The 17946-nt window shown below is 49.3% G+C and overlaps 1 protein-coding gene across 2 annotated transcripts; it reads left to right on the plus strand.

The window, feature by feature from the left end:
• The first annotated feature begins 1333 nt into the window (after nucleotides 1-1333).
• P4hb (prolyl 4-hydroxylase subunit beta) lies at nucleotides 1334-13551 on the plus strand. Of its 2 annotated transcripts, XM_032912255.1 has the most exons (11): nucleotides 1334-1897; nucleotides 2833-3039; nucleotides 5205-5338; nucleotides 5455-5592; nucleotides 9781-9885; nucleotides 9974-10099; nucleotides 10328-10528; nucleotides 10991-11111; nucleotides 11235-11416; nucleotides 11526-11612; nucleotides 12587-13551. In XM_032912255.1, exons 1-11 carry the CDS (start codon nucleotides 1747-1749, stop codon nucleotides 12662-12664), a joined length of 1530 nt encoding a protein of 509 aa, XP_032768146.1. In that variant the 5' UTR covers nucleotides 1334-1746; the 3' UTR covers nucleotides 12665-13551. The 2 variants fall into 2 exon arrangements, with proteins under 2 accessions (XP_032768146.1, XP_032768145.1); XM_032912254.1 differs by having other exon boundaries at nucleotides 11526-13551.
• Nucleotides 13552-17946: the final 4395 nt, after the last annotated feature.

Here is a 17946-nt window from a genome sequence, read left to right on the forward strand (position 1 = left end):
AGGCACTGTAACACATGTCCTTACTTACAATGTCGCAAAAGAAGCTACAGCCAGGCAGTGGTGGCAGACACCTTTGATCCCAGCACTCAAGGAGGCAGAGGTAAATGGATCTCTGAGTTCGAGGCCAGGCTGGTGTCTATTGAGTGAGTTACAGGGCTACACAGGGAAGCCCTGTCTTGAAAAAACTAAAACAACAACAAAAAACTATCAAAATACAAAACCATGGGTTGGGGATTTAGCTCAGTGGTAGAGCGCTTGCCTAGGAAGCGCAAGGCCCTGGGTTCAGTCCCCAGCTCCGAAAAAAAAAAAAGAACAACAACAAAAAAAAATACAAAACCATATACCATATTTCTGCTTTTACCATTTCTGAGAGCAGTATATTATTAGTCATTGTATACACTTAATATTTGAGTGTTTTCCTTTTCTAATGACCCTTGACTATCAGGATAGTGTTTGTGGTGGGAAGTGAAAAAAGAGGAGGCTGCTAGAATGAGTGAGCCAAGCGCTCTCGGGTGGGGGTGGAGAGCAGGTCGGATATCAGCCATTGAGCAGTAAAGGATGGACCTTTGTCAGGGATTGCTCATAGCTGTAACCACAGCACCCAAAAGGTTGGGGGAGATCTTGAAGAATTTCAAATTCGAGGCCAGCTTACGTAGTGAGTTCCAAGTCACTTCGGGATTGAGACACAATGTAGATGGTGAATCTGGAAAAGGAGGTCCAACCGAGATAAAATGTGAATCTCCTACGTAATATAAAGGCTGACTTACAGAAGCCAAACTTTATTATTATTCGACCAAACGAACATAAGTGCCATTTCAACATGTAGTCAATAAAGTCGATGACAAACTGCTTTCTCCACTTCCCCAGCGGGTTTCCGCAGAAGTCTTGGGCACCCCATTCCGGTAAACTGGAGCCTCGGATAACCACCGGTCGAAATGGGACGCCAGAGAAACGTGCCCGCAGCCTGTGGAGACCCCTGGCTGCAACTGCGAGGCCCGCTAACGGGTGACAGCTGACGCAGTCGGGAAAAGCACAGACTCCTGAACCCTGGGGGAACATCGCCCAGGACCTGGGCAGGGGCTGCACGAGCTGCACGCGCACCGGAAATGGCCTCCCCTGACTTCCTGGCGGCGACTTGGGGGCGGTCCCAGTACAGAAACGCGGTCCAGTCAGAATGCAACACGAGGGGCTTCGGAAGCGCAGGCGTAGCTCCGCCCAAAGGCCCGGGACTCCGCCCACTGCCACGTTCGACGGAGAATCGCGCTGGGTACGCGCATCTCTCGGCCAATCAGGAGCCACACGGCCGGGCAGCGGAAAGCATCGGCCATTCCGGACGTGTGAAAGGCGTGGGAAAAGTCGCCAGTCAGAAGTCCAGAAAGAGAAAGTTCGCCTCCGCCAGCGAATCAGAGGCAGGGGAACGTAGGGTTTGTGCGCGCGCGCGCGCGCACTGTGGCCAATCCGAGGCAAGAACTGAAAGGCCTCCGGGTCTTTTCCCATTTCGTGGCCCAGCCTTGAGTGGGTGTCCAGTCCTCGCACGACGAGGGCGGGTCTCTCAGTTCCTCGGCCAATCGAAGGGCGCTGCAGGGCGCATGCGCACGGCAGGTGACGCGCGCAGTAAGGGGGAGGCGTGGGCGCGTCCCCGACCCAGGATTTATAAAGGCGAGGTCTGGACCGACGCGCGCTCTCGTCGCCTTGGCTGTCCCGGCGGCGCCAACCTAACTGCCCCGCCCGCTGCCGACGTCCGACATGCTGAGCCGTGCTTTGCTGTGCCTGGCCCTAGCCTGGGCGGCTAGGGTGGGCGCCGACGCTCTGGAGGAGGAGGACAACGTCCTGGTGCTGAAGAAGAGCAACTTCGCAGAGGCGCTGGCGGCGCACAACTACCTGCTGGTGGAGTTCTGTGAGTGCGCCGCGGGCCAGGCCGGGCGGGGAGGGCCCCTTGTCCACAGATTACTAAGGGCCGCCCTCGGCGGCACCCAGCCCTGTCCTGCGTGGCCAGCCCCTCTTGAGTACGGTGGCCCGTAGCCCTCAGTTTGCCCCTTGGAGCACGGGCTGGCTGGTCCCGGAGCTGCACCTCGCGGGTAGCACCTACTGTCAGCTTCGCTGTTTCCAGTTTTCCCAAGAGCATCCTTCCTACCCAAGTGGAAGTCGTTGTAGTCAGGACTCCTTGAGGGTGACTGCAGGGCTGAGAATCAAGAAGGTGTCTTTGTGCACTACTTCCACATGGCCAGAACCTTCTGTTAGCCGGGGAAAACAGGATGGGCTGTGTGAGTAGTTAGCAATTCCGATAGAGTAGATCCAACCCTATATACTATGTCCACTCTACCTGTTACCTGCCGTATTCTCCTCGCCGGGAAGCCAGCCAGATCCTAAGCCTTTACTTCTACTTACTAGAGTGTGAGTCCCAACGCAGCTGCCAGGCTACCTTGACAGATTGTCACATTCCCACACTAGAAAGAACAGCTTTGGATCAGCATCTGGGCATGTTCTTGCTAGGTATAGTGCTGGGCCAGCAACTGTTAAACTTTTCCTAGATTCTGAGTGGTGAATCCTAAAGATACACTGACCCTGATTGCTTGGGGCAGTAGGAAGTTACAAGTCAGGATTATTTTGCAGTGCTGGTGGTCACAGGGCAAAGTAGGGATTGGGGTTGGTTTGTCACTCGTGGCCTCTGTCCTGATATTGCCCAAGAGCACCAGCTATCAGCACAGTCTCGTATATTCGTTAAGAGGGGTTATCTTGGTGTGCTGATAAGGTTTTTATGAAAGGAAGTACAAAGGGAAGAAATAGACCTGGATGGAGGACTGCCTTCTAGTGTCCTGGTTTCTTTTACAGATGCCCCATGGTGTGGCCACTGCAAAGCACTGGCCCCAGAGTACGCCAAAGCTGCTGCGAAACTGAAGGCAGAAGGCTCTGAGATCCGACTAGCAAAGGTGGACGCCACAGAAGAGTCTGACCTGGCCCAGCAGTATGGTGTCCGTGGCTACCCCACAATCAAGTTCTTCAAGAATGGAGACACAGCCTCCCCAAAGGAATATACAGGTGTGACCCTAGCATTACCCTCTAATGACCGTAGGAGGCTTTGGGAGCAAAACCAGAAGCAAGTCTTAGAAGTAGGACTTCTCAGATGCTTAGAGAGAGCCTTCTCTCAAGTGGGTCCTATACCAACTCTTGCATCTCAGAGCTATGTGGAGAAAGTTCCCCCTTTGGAGTATTCACAGGAAGTGTCACAGCTGTGATGACCTCCTGAGTAGCCCGTTGCCTGAGGCTTATCTGGTGATTGACCAATGAGGAGGAGGAGGAGGCAAGAGCTCCACTGAACACACGGGGCTTTGAACTATTGGTTCTTCAGGAATGCAATGCTTCCAGAGAGTGTAGGCGTGACACTTGGGTGACGCTTTGTAACTGTCACTCACAGTGTGTCAACACCTGGCCAAGCATTCGTGATTCTCACTGCACCTTTCCCTTAGGGACCCTTTCATAGTTAGAACATTCTAGTAGCTGGTGACCGAATGCAAATCCAAGCTTCCATCCATCACCAAGCCACTCCTAAAGGAATTTTCGTGGAGGCTGGACCTTGATATAGGCAGTTCAGTTAGTTACTACTAGCAAAAGACTTGCGTCTCAGCTGAGTGTGGTGGCACAAACCTTTAATCCTGCATTTGGAAGGCAGGGACCGGTAGGTCTCTACAGAGGCTAGCCTAGTCTACAGAGCAACATATACATGCATACGTGCATACACATGTATACACACACATATGTCAGATATATATTTATCTGAACAGCAGTGTGATGTTCAGTGTTAGCTAGTCACCTCCCTAGGCTCTCTGTGGTCCTTTTTACATGACTCCACTTTTGGAGTAAAAAGTTCCTGTTGGCGGTGCTGGCGCACACCTTTAGTCCCATTACTTGGGAAACAGAACTCTAAAGGCCAGCCTGCTCTACAGATCAAGTTTCAGGATAGCCAAAACTACACAGAAAACCCTATTAACAACAACCAAAAAACAAAAAAGGAAGGTTCTTTGTCCAGAACTTTATATATTGGCTTATGCATATGGCTAATACCTGGGAAGCAGAGGCAGGAGTATCTTCCAAGTTCGAGGCCAGCCCAGTGTGGGATCTAAGCCATCCAGGTCTACAGAGTAAGACCCCATCTGAAAAGTATGGAACTTGGTAGGTAGAGCACTTGCCTACTTCCTAGCATATATCAAGACCTGAGTACAGTCACTACCACTTTGTAAACTGAGTATGGTGATGTTTTGTGTGCGTGTGTATGTGTGTATACACCCATGCATGCATGCACACCTGAAGCATGTATATTTATCTTGTGTATTCTGCCAGAAGAATGTGTTGGATACATTAGAACTCAAGTTATAGGCAGTTGTGGGCCACCTAGTGTAGGTGCTGATAACCAAACCCAGGTCCTCTTAGGAAGAGCAGCAAATGTTCTTGCAGGGGGAAAAAAAGGTGTTTTTTTTTTTTCCTACCTAGGTAGTAGTGGCATGCTCTTTTAATCCTGGCAACTCAAAAACTTTTTTAAATGACCAGTTACTTTGATGTTCAGCTAGCCTCTGGGTTTTCTGAGTGAGTCATATCTTGTTTGGAAACCGGTTTCTTGTCACCAAACTGTTACCAGAATCTTGGTAAATTGCATGTTAGACATACCTTGATTAGTCCAAATGGCCCAGTCCAGGAGAAAGGCTCTTTTATCAGCCTCTCCCATAAGGAGGGAACAGGCTCACTTTCTCCTCACTGTGTCTGCTTTGACTAGCACTCAAGCATACAATACTTTTCCAGTTCTTATCCATCAGGGAAGTGGGTAGGGCAAGTTCCAGACAGGAACACCTGGCCCACCTGAGGTGTCAGAGTCAAGTCAGTCCTGTTTTGGGACTGTAGAGCTAGCACTAAGGTTGACTAACCCCACATTTCTAGGGGCGTAGCCTTGTATGTGTACTGTAGGAGTACCTGAACTGAATGAACATTAGTGTTCAAGGAAATTTGGAAAGTGTAAGCAGATTGGGGAGAAATGCCTAGTGAGCAGGCCATGTTTCCAGATGTGTGCACTCTTCTGGAGTTCTCTATAGGAGGACATCTTGCTCTAGAAATAGGCTGGGCTGTCTTGAGCCTCATGGGCACAGCTCAGAAGAGAGATGGCCTGGCAGGATGGGTGATACCCTGTTTGACACTTACATTTGTTTGGGGCGTAGCTGGCAGGGAAGCTGACGACATTGTGAACTGGCTGAAGAAACGCACAGGCCCAGCAGCCACAACCCTGTCTGACACTGCAGCTGCAGAGTCCTTGGTGGACTCAAGCGAAGTGACAGTCATCGGCTTCTTCAAGGTAGAGCTTTAGAGTTCCACTTGGTCTGTCTGCTGTCCTTACAGAGGGAGGGGTCCCTGCTGTTTCTCAGGAGCACTGCTCAGGATTGGCCACCTCTGTCTCCCTTCCTCTTCCAGGACGCAGGGTCAGACTCCGCCAAGCAGTTCTTGCTGGCAGCAGAGGCTGTTGATGACATACCTTTTGGAATCACTTCCAATAGCGATGTGTTTTCCAAGTACCAGCTGGACAAGGATGGGGTGGTCCTCTTTAAGAAGGTGAGTGACCCGGGAGCTGGAGAGATGGCTCAGTGGTTAAGAGCACCGACTGCTCTTCCTGAGGTCCTGAGTTCAAATCCCAGCAGCCACATGGTGGCTCACAACCATCTGTAATGAGATCTGATGCCCTATTCTGGTGTGTCCGAAGGCAGCTACAGTGTACTCATATGCAATAAATAAAATCTTTAAAAAAAAAAAAAAGGTGAGTGACCCTTGGAGAGCTGTGCCCAGGGCAATTCAGATGTTGGTCTGCAGGGGGTGGTGTTGCCTGCTTATATTGGGAAGGACCAAGCGGGGCTGATGGGATGTTTAGTGATCAAGGATCTCTGCTAAGTCTTTCTGGAGTTGTACTATGGCAACCACTTCACACTGTGACCTTTGGAATAGCTTCCCTGACCACTGACATCCTGAGTCTCTTGAACAGTACAAGGTGGTAGTAAAGGCAAGATAGGTCTTACCCTGTAGTTCTGGGTGGCCTTGAATTCACTGTCTAGCCCAGGGTGACCTTCAATTCATGACAGATCTCCTCCATCTCTCAAGTACTGAAATTACAGATCTGAGCCACATACCGGACCTTAAATTTTTTTTTTTCAAATGTGCATCTGCGTGGTGGTGCTGTATCCCCTGGCACTGCAGTTACCATTGTGAGCTGCTTTGTAGATGTGGGGATTGGACTGGGATCCTCTGGAAGAAAAGCTATCACTCTTTTTTCTTTTTTCTTTTTTTCGGAGCTGGGGACCGAACCCAGGGCCTTGCACTTGCTAGGCAAGCGCTCTACCATTGAGCTAAATCCCCAATCCCAAAAGCTATCACTCTTAACCACTGAGCCACCGCTCCATTTTTAAGTTCCTAGTCTAGTGGTATTAATTATTTCCACAGTGCCAGGGAACCTATTGATAGGACTTTTTCCTCAGCTTAGACAAGAGTTCTAGAACCTTTGGATGTGTGACCCCTGTGTACTCCACCCTTATTCCCAGCAGGCCTCCCACCTGAACTGTAAATTCAGTCCCATTGCTAGTCTTCTATAGTCACTGTGTGTCCTTGCTAAGTATTCCTGTCACAGGAACCAAGCAGACTTTGGTGTTACTGAGGAGGCTGTGGCTCTTTGTCTTGAGAGGCAGGGTGATGCCTACTCGTGGTTTTGCAGTCCAGCTGTACCAAGATCAGGATGTGGTGTGGGCAGTAGGGCCAGGCAGAGGCAGGGAGACCTCTGAATTGGAGGCCAGCCTGCCCTACAGCACTAGTTCTAGGACAGTCGGGGAGGACTACACAGAGAAACCCCGTGTCGAAAAAAGAAAACAGATGGACAGGGGTACTTAGAGACTGTCCTGTCAGCCAGCTGGGGTGTGGGGTGAACTGTTGAGGACAGATGAAGCCTAGGTGCGAGGGTCTGCCTGGTCTGCAACCATGTGAGCCTAGCACCTGACATTGTGGTCTGCCTGTGGTCTGCCTGCCTGCCTGCCTGCCTGCCTGCCTGCCTGCCTCTGAAAGGGTTTCACCAATTTGAGGTTGAATGAATTTGAAGGTGAAAAATAGTTCAGACAAGGTCCCCTCAGCGTGTATCAGTGCTCTTGTCTGGTGTCTTTACCACCAGAGGATATTCTCTGAGAATAGAGTTGTGGTGCTCTTGTCTGGTGTCTTTACCGCCAGAGGATACTCTCTGAGAATAGAGTTGTGGTGCTCTTGTCTGGTGTCTTTACCGCCAGAGGATACTCTCTGAGAATAGAGTTGTGGTGCTCTTGTCTGGTGTCTTTACTGCCAGAGGATACTCTCTGAGAATAGAGTTGTGGTGCTCTTGTCTGGTGTCTTTACCGCCAGAGGATACTCTCTGAGAATAGAGTTGCAGTACACTTGTCCAGAAGCTTTAAGGCATCTTGTCTGACACAGGGTGTGAGAAGTTTCTGGATGAGTCTTGACAGGAAAAGCTTTTTCAGATTTTAGAAAATTTCATTCAAGCCAGGTACATTATCACACACCTTTAATTCCAGAAGCAGATGGGCCTCTGTGAGCTCCAATGATAGCCAGGGTCATAAAGAAAAACCCTGCCTCAAAAAACAACAAAAAAGAAACTTGATTGCTCTTGCCTTCAGGTCAAGTGTGTGCAGATCTGCTGTGTGTTTGGGGATATGCCTGATGCTTGCAGAGGTCAAAAGAGGGCATAAACTAACTACCCTGGGACTGGAGTTACAGACAATTATGATCTGTGATGTAGGTGCTGGAGCTTGGACCTCTGGTCCTCTGTAAAAGCATCCAGTCCTTTTAATCACTGACCCCCCCCCCCTTTTTCCCCTTAGGTTGGATGTTGTGTAGCTTGGACTAGTTTTTAACTCTGTAGCTGAGGCTGCCCCACTTGAATTTCTGATCTTCCTCTCCTGAGTGTACAAACACATTCAGTGGTTTTGGGTTTGTTTGTTTGTTTGTGAGTTACAAACTTACCGTCTGGCTCAGTCTGGCCTCCTATTGTTCCCCTTCCTTTGGGATATGAGCTCCAGCCACTAAGTCAGCTGGGTTTTCCTCTCTACTCAGGGAGCTTTCTGAGGCAGACTAGCAGGGTCAGATGAGTTCCCCAGTGAGGCCAGGCCAGCTGGGGCCGAGGCCAGCTGCCGCACTTTGTGTTTTGCCTGGAGGATGACATGCGACCTGGGCTGAGGACAGCTGTAGAACCAGGGAAGTCAGCCAAGGCCACTGTGCATTGTCTGTGTGACCTGGTGAGGCTGCTCTTTCTACCAGAGACAGTTATGGCATCTGGATGAGGTCTTTAAGCCAGGCCTCATTGCAGCAGCCCTCACTGAACAAGAGCTGTTTTTACCATGGTAGACTGAAGCAATATTGTGTGGCGATATCACCATGAGGATAGCAGCCCAAACCAGGTAGTCAGTTTTGCACGTGGCCCTCTCACTAGAGGAGGAACTGTGTGGGTGGTGATCACACCTGGAGAGAGCATGAGGGACCCTGCTCAGCTCATCTTCCAGGTGGATATATACCCTATAGGCTCCAATGGAATATAAGAGCACAGTGGGCTCAGCCTAGCTTCACGTTCCTGGCTATAACCTCTATGATTGTTTAAAATGAGTGCTTCTGTTCTCCCCACCCCAACCACCTGCTCCCTCCCTCCTCTTTTATCTGTTTTTCTTCTTACTTATGTGTGTATTTGTTCATCTGTTGTATGGCTATGTGCACACAAGTACAGACGAGGCATTAGATCCCCTGGTACCAAAGTTGTAGGCAACTATGAGCTGCCTGATAAGGTGCTGAGAGCGTCACTATCTCCTGGAAGAGCAGTGCAAACTCTCTCTGGCTCCTGCCTCCTCCTGATCTTTGGGGAGGTGGAATAGAGGGTGGCCAGTGAGAAAGATGAGCAGTCAGCGCCCACATCCTTGCATCCAAGTGTCTTGGCTCAGAAGTGTTTAGAGTGAGCTAGATATGGTGGTACGTGTCTGTAATCCTAGTGCTCAACATGCAGAGGCAGGAGGATTACAAGTTTGAGGTTAGCTTGGTATGCAGGATAAGACCCTGTCTCAAGAAACAAAAAGCCTCCAACAAACCAAGAAGGCTGGGCATGAAGTGGTAGGCCTTTGAAGCCAGCCAAGCCTGCATAGGTGTGAGCTTGGAAAACAACTGTTGTACCTGTATCTAACAGAAATAGGCATTTACCCCTTGTCTTTGCCTAAAGCATACATTGTAACAACTAATTGTATTACATTGTTAGGAATTGTCATCAGCCAGTTTTTGTTCTTTGTTTTTGAGACAGGGTTTCTCTGTGTGGCCCTGGCTATCCTATAGCTCTCTCTGTAGACCAGGCTGGCCACCAACTCAGGTCCTCTAGAAGAGCAGTCAGGGCTCTTATCCATGGAGCTATCTCCAGCCATCTTTGTTTTTTTTGCTAAGTAGCTTTATCAAACAAGTGCCTACCTTCTCAACATTCAACTCTGGAGATTCCTACTCTGTAAGAGCATGAAGATGAAGCCTCTGTAGTGATGTCTGCTGCTTTGGCCTGGCACACTCATGCCTGTGCAGTTCAGTCAGAGCAGCAGAAGGACCATGAGCCACCAGGCATGAGGTGTGAACCTGCCACTAGCTTATGAAGAGGGTGATGGTTATCCAGTTTAGACTGTTGGGGGACAGTCATTGTCTGTCCTTTAGAGCTGAATGGCCATGCAAAGCTCACAGCCCCCTTTCTGTCCATAGTTTGATGAAGGCCGCAACAATTTTGAAGGTGAGATCACCAAGGAGAAGCTGTTAGACTTCATCAAGCACAACCAGCTGCCTTTGGTCATCGAGTTCACTGAACAGGTGGGGCCTCTGAGGTAGAGTGGTAGGGGCTCGGGCCATTGGGAGTATAGTCTAAGAACAGACCCAGTAATTGCTACTTGTTCCACAGACAGCTCCAAAGATTTTCGGAGGTGAAATCAAGACACATATTCTGCTGTTCCTGCCCAAGAGTGTGTCTGACTACGATGGCAAATTGAGCAACTTCAAGAAAGCGGCCGAGGGCTTTAAGGGCAAGGTGGGCTACCTCAGAACATTGGGTTCTTCTACCAGTGCTAGAGGTCTGCTGGTCCTCTGTAGTGCTACCCACGTGGGTCTGCGTTATAGATGTCTACTGGGCCAGCCTTGTTGGCTAGCAAATATTGTTGCTCTAATTAACCAGCCCTAGACTCAAGACTCCAAAGCTGTTTCAAGGATGTGATCATATGTCTAGAATTTTGTCTGAATGTGTGTTTTCTCCCCCAAGATCCTGTTTATCTTCATCGATAGTGACCACACTGACAACCAGCGCATACTTGAGTTCTTTGGCCTGAAGAAGGAGGAATGTCCAGCTGTGCGGCTTATTACCCTGGAGGAAGAGATGACCAAGTACAAGCCAGAGTCAGATGAGCTGACAGCTGAGAAGATCACAGAGTTTTGCCACCACTTCCTGGAGGGCAAGATCAAGGTGTGGAGTTGGACCTGGGTTGTGGTAACACAGTTAGGCTTGCAGAATAGGTTCTATCCATGGCATCCAGTGTCCTGTGCTTCCTGTAGTATCTCCTTCAAATTCTGAAGGTGTTAGCACAAGGTCCTTAGCACAGCCTCTGCTGCTTTGAGGTCTCTGTTCTTACTCTATACCAGGGTCAGGGGAGGGAACCATAGACAGACTCCCCCTTGTATAGCCATGCTCTGAGGTAGGTAGCTTCATGGCTACTAGGACACTTGATCTGTATCTTAGTTGGTCTGCCTTGAAGGCTCAACCTTCTCTTACCAGATTCCTGGCAACGTCAGCTCTGGTTTGTGGAGGACAGTGTGTCTCAGCTATGCCAGGATTGATGTGTGGGGCAATGTCGTACCTGACTGTTCGTTCTTGTTCTCTCTCTCTCTCTCTCTCTCTCTCTCTCTCTCTCTCTCTATTCTATTCTAGCCCCACCTGATGAGCCAGGAACTGCCTGAAGACTGGGACAAGCAGCCAGTAAAAGTGCTAGTTGGGAAAAACTTTGAAGAGGTTGCTTTTGATGAGAAAAAGAACGTGTTTGTTGAATTCTGTAAGTGAGGATCTCTGGGTTCCCAGCTTGGTCCTGTAGCGGGCTTGGAAATGATAGCACCTGATACAAACATCTGTAGGTAAGCTCTGTCCAGGATGGGCCCTCAGCACTGCTCTCTTTCAGATGCCCCCTGGTGTGGTCACTGCAAGCAGCTAGCCCCGATTTGGGATAAACTGGGAGAGACATACAAAGACCATGAGAATATCGTCATCGCTAAGATGGACTCAACAGCCAATGAGGTGGAAGCTGTGAAGGTGCACAGCTTTCCCACACTCAAGTTCTTCCCAGCAAGTGCAGACAGAACGGTAAGTCCCTCCCTGCTCGGCCGAGGGGCAGGCAGTCCTTCAGACATTCCTGCCGTGTGTAGCAGGCGCTGCTGGGCCCAGTTCAACCCTTTTCACTCACTTCCTGCAGGTCATTGATTACAACGGTGAGCGGACACTAGATGGTTTTAAGAAATTCTTGGAGAGCGGTGGCCAGGATGGAGCAGGGGATAATGATGTGAGTGTGGCCAGCTCGGGTCCTTGTGGGAGGTACTAAGCTTGGGCTTTGATAGAGACTTCGGTGGCCATGTAACAGGCACAGCTGTGACACCCTAGACTTTGCCTTTGGTTTGAGAGACGTACTCTACAGTCACCACTTAAAACAGCCAGGGCTTCAAAGCCATCCTATGGGGTTTCTCTGTAGCCCTGGCTGTCCTGGAACTCACTCTGTAGACCAGGCTGGCCTCAAATTGAGAGATCCACCTGCTTCTACCCCCTGAATGCTGGAATCAAAGTTGTACACCACCACTACCCGGCTGATTTCTGCTAACGTGTACTTAAACTTCTAGCCAATCGTCTGTTGTTTGCTCTGAGGGTATCACACACTAATTAGTTACTGTGTGCAGTGCTGATGGCCCTAGACTGGAGGGTGGGCATGGGCTGCCTTTCAGTAGATCTGTACCTAGAGAGGTCAGCTTATAACCACCATTAACCATGGTGTTGATAATATGGAGGAAGCAGAAGGCAGGTCAGGATTTAATAGGGTGGAACTTGAAGGCATGTGTCCTTGAGGACCACCTAGAAGTCCTACTGAAGCGAGAGGTATACTGGCCCCAAGAGATCTGTCAGGGAATGGAGTAAGTGCTGTGTCCTGTGGCCAGGCACTACCACACACAGCCTGGGAAAGTAACCAACAGCTACTGTGCTTCAACTTGTGCTGGGCCTGTTGTCCCTGCCAGGTCTGGGACTCTGTAGGTTCCTAGAACCATGCCCAGTTGGAAGTTAGGTTTAGCTGGGGTTCCTAACTGGAAGACATGCCCTATACACAGAAGCCTTATGTCTTATCATACTTAGAACCTCCATCAACCAAGCCAGCGCTGGTGATGGTGGCCAGGTCCTTTATGACCCACCAGGCCTTAGTGTGAGGGCCGGTTTCACTGAGGGCAGCCACAGTGCAGCTTTGGTCCTTTAACTGGCCTTTCCTGCATCCAGGACCTCGACCTAGAAGAAGCTTTAGAGCCAGATATGGAAGAAGACGACGATCAGAAAGCTGTGAAGGATGAGCTGTAGTGCAGAAGCCAGATCTGGGCGCCTGAACCCAAAACCTCGGTGGGCCATGCTCCCAGCAGCCCACGTCTCCGGAGCCTGAGCCTCACCCCAGGAGGGAGCGCCATCAGAACCCAGGGAATCTTTCTGAAGCCACACTCATCTGACACACGTACACTTAAACCTGTCTCTTCTTTTTTTGCTTTTCAATTTTGGAAAGGGATCTCTGTCCAGGCCAGCCCATCTTGAAGGGCTACATTTTGTTTTAATTGGTGGTGTACTTTTTTGTATGTGGATTTTGTCCCAAGTGCTTGCTACAATATTTGGGGATTTCACACTGGTAATGTCTTTCCTGTTAGAGAGGTTTATGCTATCACTTCAGATTTCGTCTGTGAGATGTTTCATCTTCCTGACATGTCTCCATGTCGAGGTACTTGTTCCACCACGCAGACCTCCCTGAGACCCCTTCCTGCCCTGCGCAGGAGGCGATGGATCTGGGTCATACGCTCTCTCTCTCTCCACCTTGTACTAGTGTTGCCATGACAGCATGGCTTTTGTAGTTTGCATTTAACCTGGGGATTTCTGCATCCTGTCAGAGGGTGGGTCCCCACGTGTGGAAAAGAGACAGTGTGGCTTGCTGCCAGGCTCAGGCCAGGCCTGGATAGCTCTCACTCTCCTTAAGCCAGAACTACCGACCAGCCGGCCGGCTGTGGGCACATTACTCTGGCTGCTGGACCCTCTTCCAGCATGGCATGTGGCCTGCGTGAGGCAGAACTGGGACCCTTGATTCCCAGACTGGGAGTCAGCTAAGGACACTGGGGCTGAATGAAATGCCCATTCTCAAGGCATTTCTAAACCATAATGTTGGAATTGAACACATTGGCTAAATAAAGTTGAAATTTTACTACCCATTGTCACCTCTGCTTTGTATCTCTGAGCCAAGGGAGCTGAGCTGAAATTCTGCCACCAAAATGGATAGTGGGCATCTGTCATGCATGCTGTCATACATATATCTTGTACAATAACTTTAAATTCAGGATTTAAAGTCTTAAGGTGTACCCTCTAGAAGTAAGTATCCAGAGACCAGACACGCAGCTCTCCAAGAAAAAAAAAAAAAAAATGGTACCCACACCAATGTGGCCTAATGTACATGCACACAAATATGCCTTGGAAGGGAAAGCAGGAGATGCCAAGGTGGCTCAGTGGGTGAAGGCACCTACTGCTGAGCCTATTTCAATGTGTGTGTGGTAAACATGTATGACTCTGATGTGCATGCAGTGCTCACAGAAGATGGTGTTGGATCCCCCAGCCCTTGTGAGCCATCACATGGGTACTGAAAAATTCAGGTCCGCTGCCATACCAGCAAGTGTAGCTCTCCAGCCTTTGACACACACCTGGAATACAAGCACTAAAAAGGATGAAGCATGGAAATTGGTGATTGGAAGCCCTAATTTAGAAAAATAGGCTGGGGATGGTGGTATACCCCTTAATCCCAGCACTCGGGAGGCAAAGGCAGGTAGATCTCTGCCTGTGGTTTTAGGCCAGCCTGGACTACACAGTGAGTTCCAAACATTGCAAGACCCTGCCTCAAAAAAGAAAAACTGGCTAGGCATGATGGTGTATCCTAGCCCTGCAGCATAACCCTTGAGAAGGACAAGCAGGAAGGTAAGTCATCTTCAGCTACATGGTGATTTCAAAGCCAGCCTAGGTTCCATGAGACTTTACAACAACAACGAAAACCAGTTTGTTTAAATGTCACTTTTTTTAAAAAAGATTTATTTTATTTATATGAGTACACTGCAGCTATTTCCAGACACACCAGAGGAGGGCATCAGATCTCATTACAGATGGTTGTGAGCCACCATGTGGTTGCTGAGAATTGAACTCAGGACCTCTGGAAGAGCAGTCAGTGCTCTTAACTGCTGAGCTTCTCTCAGCCCATAAATGCCACTTTTATTTCCTCAGGGGAGAGCTGTACCTGAGCTGTGTGAACACAAGGCTTGGGCTGAGTTCTCTTAACTAGAAGCCTGGAAGCCTCTAGTCTCCATACAATCTAATCTTCACACTGACTGCTTCAAACTGGCTTCCCTCAGCTTCTGACTGAATTGCTCTGCTTGGCTTCAATCATGGTTGTGAGCCACCATGTGGTTGCTGGGAATTGAACTCAGGACCTGTGGAAGAGCAGTCAGTGCTCTTAACCTCTGAGCTCTCTCTCCAGCTCCTTGACATCACTTTCAAACATGGCTGCCTCCTTCTTCAAACTAACTTTACCTTCATTGTTTGGGATTAAAGGTAAATGCTGAGGGCGTGACTGCATTCCAGCCAGATCACACAGATCTAGATCTTTGGCTGTGATTCCTTGCCAAGTCAGCTATGTTGCTGGATTAAAATTTCTCGATAAGTTTGACTCGAAGAGCCTCAACTTTCTTAGTTCTTACAGAGAAACTAGGTCCCGAATCAGTTAATGTTTCCCAGTCTCAAAGCTACCATCTCATGTGCAGTAGGCAAAGTGATGGCCCTGGGGCTGGCTTTCTCTCACTCCCCACTGGTGTGGGTACTGTTGAGAGCACAGCAGTATCTGAGAGTCTTAGGGTCACAGGGTTCAGGGTGAACTCTGGGTCCTGACAGTAATGTTTCAGGTTGCCTTAAGTCAGACAGAGCCCACAGCCTTACCAGTGTTCTCGGGGTGCCCTGCCTGTGTTTACCTGTGTGCGTGCACACAAGTGTTCTGAAGCCATCCAGAATCCACAGCAGAACATCCTCCCATCATCAAGGCTAGGTGCCCTTCTGCTTGCAACCATTGCACTAGACACAACTGTTAGGGTAGGCTGAAGGACCTTCCAAATATGGTTGTCTCTTGGGTCGTGATGACCTTCATGGTCACCTTGTCTTACCATAAAATCTCCACAAGCTTAAGGATGCTCCCATCTGATTTGGCTGTGGCAGCACACACAGCAGAGGAAGAGGACCCTCTGTCACCAACTCAGGCAGTGCCAGATTGCCCAGGTATCTGTCATTTCAGTGCTGTACATTCTGACTCAACATTTGAGTCAGCTGTTCACTCACGCTGCCTCCACTGGCTCTCCGTGACTTGCTATAGGGCTGGTTTCCAGCTACTTCGGCTCCAGAAGCTTCTGAAGGGGACCTGCCGACACAATGAATCATGGGCATCTTAAAGTGGGTACAGTCACTTTGGAGTTTGTTGTGGGGAAGATATCAATTCTGTCCCCAAAATGTAAGTCAAGGCTCTGTGGCCAACATGACAGTGCTTCCAGGGGAGAAAAACCAGCAGGCTGTAAGCAGATAGTTTCCAGTCACAGGTAATAAGGTAGATTGTACACTTGCCCTAGAGACAGTTCCAGAACTACTGCCCAGCTGTGTAGAGATTTGGTCTCTGGATAAGAAAGCCTCAGACCAGGCAGCCGCTGTCACGCGCTCCGGACAGAAGAGTGACTCACAGATATCTTTCCCCTTTTGCAGAGGCAGCTGATGAGAACATTCCAGAGCCAGGCTGTGCAGGGCAGCTACAGGGTAGTGTCTAAAACCTCTGTGGTTGGGCCAGTAAGGCAACCGAAGGACCTGTGGAACATGACGGAAGACTGGAATTTCCCAACCCACCCATCCCCTCCACAGGTAGCCAAAAGCCATTGGCCTGGAACTTCAAATAAGTACTGCCCTAAGGGGTCTTCTGGCTTGGAAGTTTAATTGTAGACAGACCATCCTGCAAGCCTATGTTAGATTACCAAACACCTAACAACCCCCAGGCACTGGGTACCTGTCCCTGCTGCTAACATTGTCTGAGGTTTCCTTCTTCATTTTCTTGGTTTAGTTTAATTTAGGCTTGGGTCACCCTTGCTGGCCTTAAACTTAGTATGTAACTCAGGCTGGCTTTGGACTCATGGCAAACCATCTGCTTTAGCCTCCAGAGTGCCGGAATTACAAGTTTGATGAGGTAGCTAGCACAAACACCAAACTTGTGTCAGACTCTGGCTGTCTCCCTGTTGTGGACTTTTTTTTTTTAAATTTTTTTTTTATTTCATGTATGTGGGTACACTGTCACTGTCTTCAGACACATCAGAAGAGGACATCAGATCTCATGACAGATGGTTGTGAGCCACCATGTGGTTGCTGGGGGAATTTGAACTCAGGACCTTTGGAGGAGCAGTCAGTGCTCTTAACTGCTGAGCCATCTCTTCAGACCTGTTGTGGACTTTTATAAACTAGAATTGGGAGGGGTTGGGGATTTAGCTCAGTGGTAGAGCGCTTGCCTAGCAAGCGCAAGGCCCTGAGTTTGGTCCCCAGCTCCGGAAAAAAAAAAAAATGTAATAAAAAGAATTGGGTATAGTAATACAAGTCTGGAATCCCAGTGCTTATTGGTTGGTTAGTTGGTTGGTTGGTTTGGTTTGGTTTTGAAACAGTTTCCCTGTGTAGCTCTGCCTGTCCTGGAACTAGCTCTGTAGACCAGGCTGGCCTCAAACTCACAGAGATCTACCTGCCTCCACCACCACCCACCCGGTAAGAGGACTGAAAGCTTTCAGGCTGCTGGGCTGTGGTAGAACACACCTTTAGTCCCAGCACAGGTGAATTAAGGTAACTTGGAGGCTAGCCTGCTCTTCAGAGTGAGTTCCAGGATACCCAGGGTTACACAGAGAAACCCTGTCTCAAAAAACAAGCAAGCAAACAAACAACAACAAAAAAACAAACAACAGAAAGGCTGAGGACTATAAAATTTTGGAGGGTGTCAATGTTGGTCTGTCTAAGCTTCACCCCCACAGCTACCTGGCAGCAGCCAGGTATGCTCCAACCCACAGTGCCTCACACTATAAAAGGGGCCACTTGCCCCCTCCTCCCTCTCTCTTACTCCTCTCTTACCCCCTCTTACTCTTTGTTCTTCTCTGTTCTTGCCCCCTTCCCTCTCCCCACCACGTGCTCATGGCCAGCCACCTTTCGGTTCTTCTACTCTCCTCCCTCTACGTCTTCATTCGAAGGAAGTCAGGAACAGACTGAGCATCCTAGGCAGGTAGGAGGAGAGTCTCCAAGCCCACCCCCACAGTGACACACTTCTAAAAGCGCCACTCCCTGGGCCAAGCATATGCAAACCATCACAGAGGGTAACCTTGGTATAATTTGTTTTGTTTTGTTGAGCCTTAAATTTCTGGCCTCTATCTCCCGAGTGCTGGGATTTACAGAAATCATCACCACCCTCAACTTCGTGTAAATGTTTTAGTTCATGCCCTGAAAAGTAGGAATTCTAAACCTCACAGACGAGTCGAGTTATAAGCTCATATTGGTGGAGGGAATCGGGG

This window comes from Rattus rattus, chromosome 9, assembly GCF_011064425.1.
Source record: "Rattus rattus isolate New Zealand chromosome 9, Rrattus_CSIRO_v1, whole genome shotgun sequence".
In the NCBI taxonomy this organism is placed as follows: domain Eukaryota; kingdom Metazoa; phylum Chordata; class Mammalia; order Rodentia; family Muridae; genus Rattus; species Rattus rattus.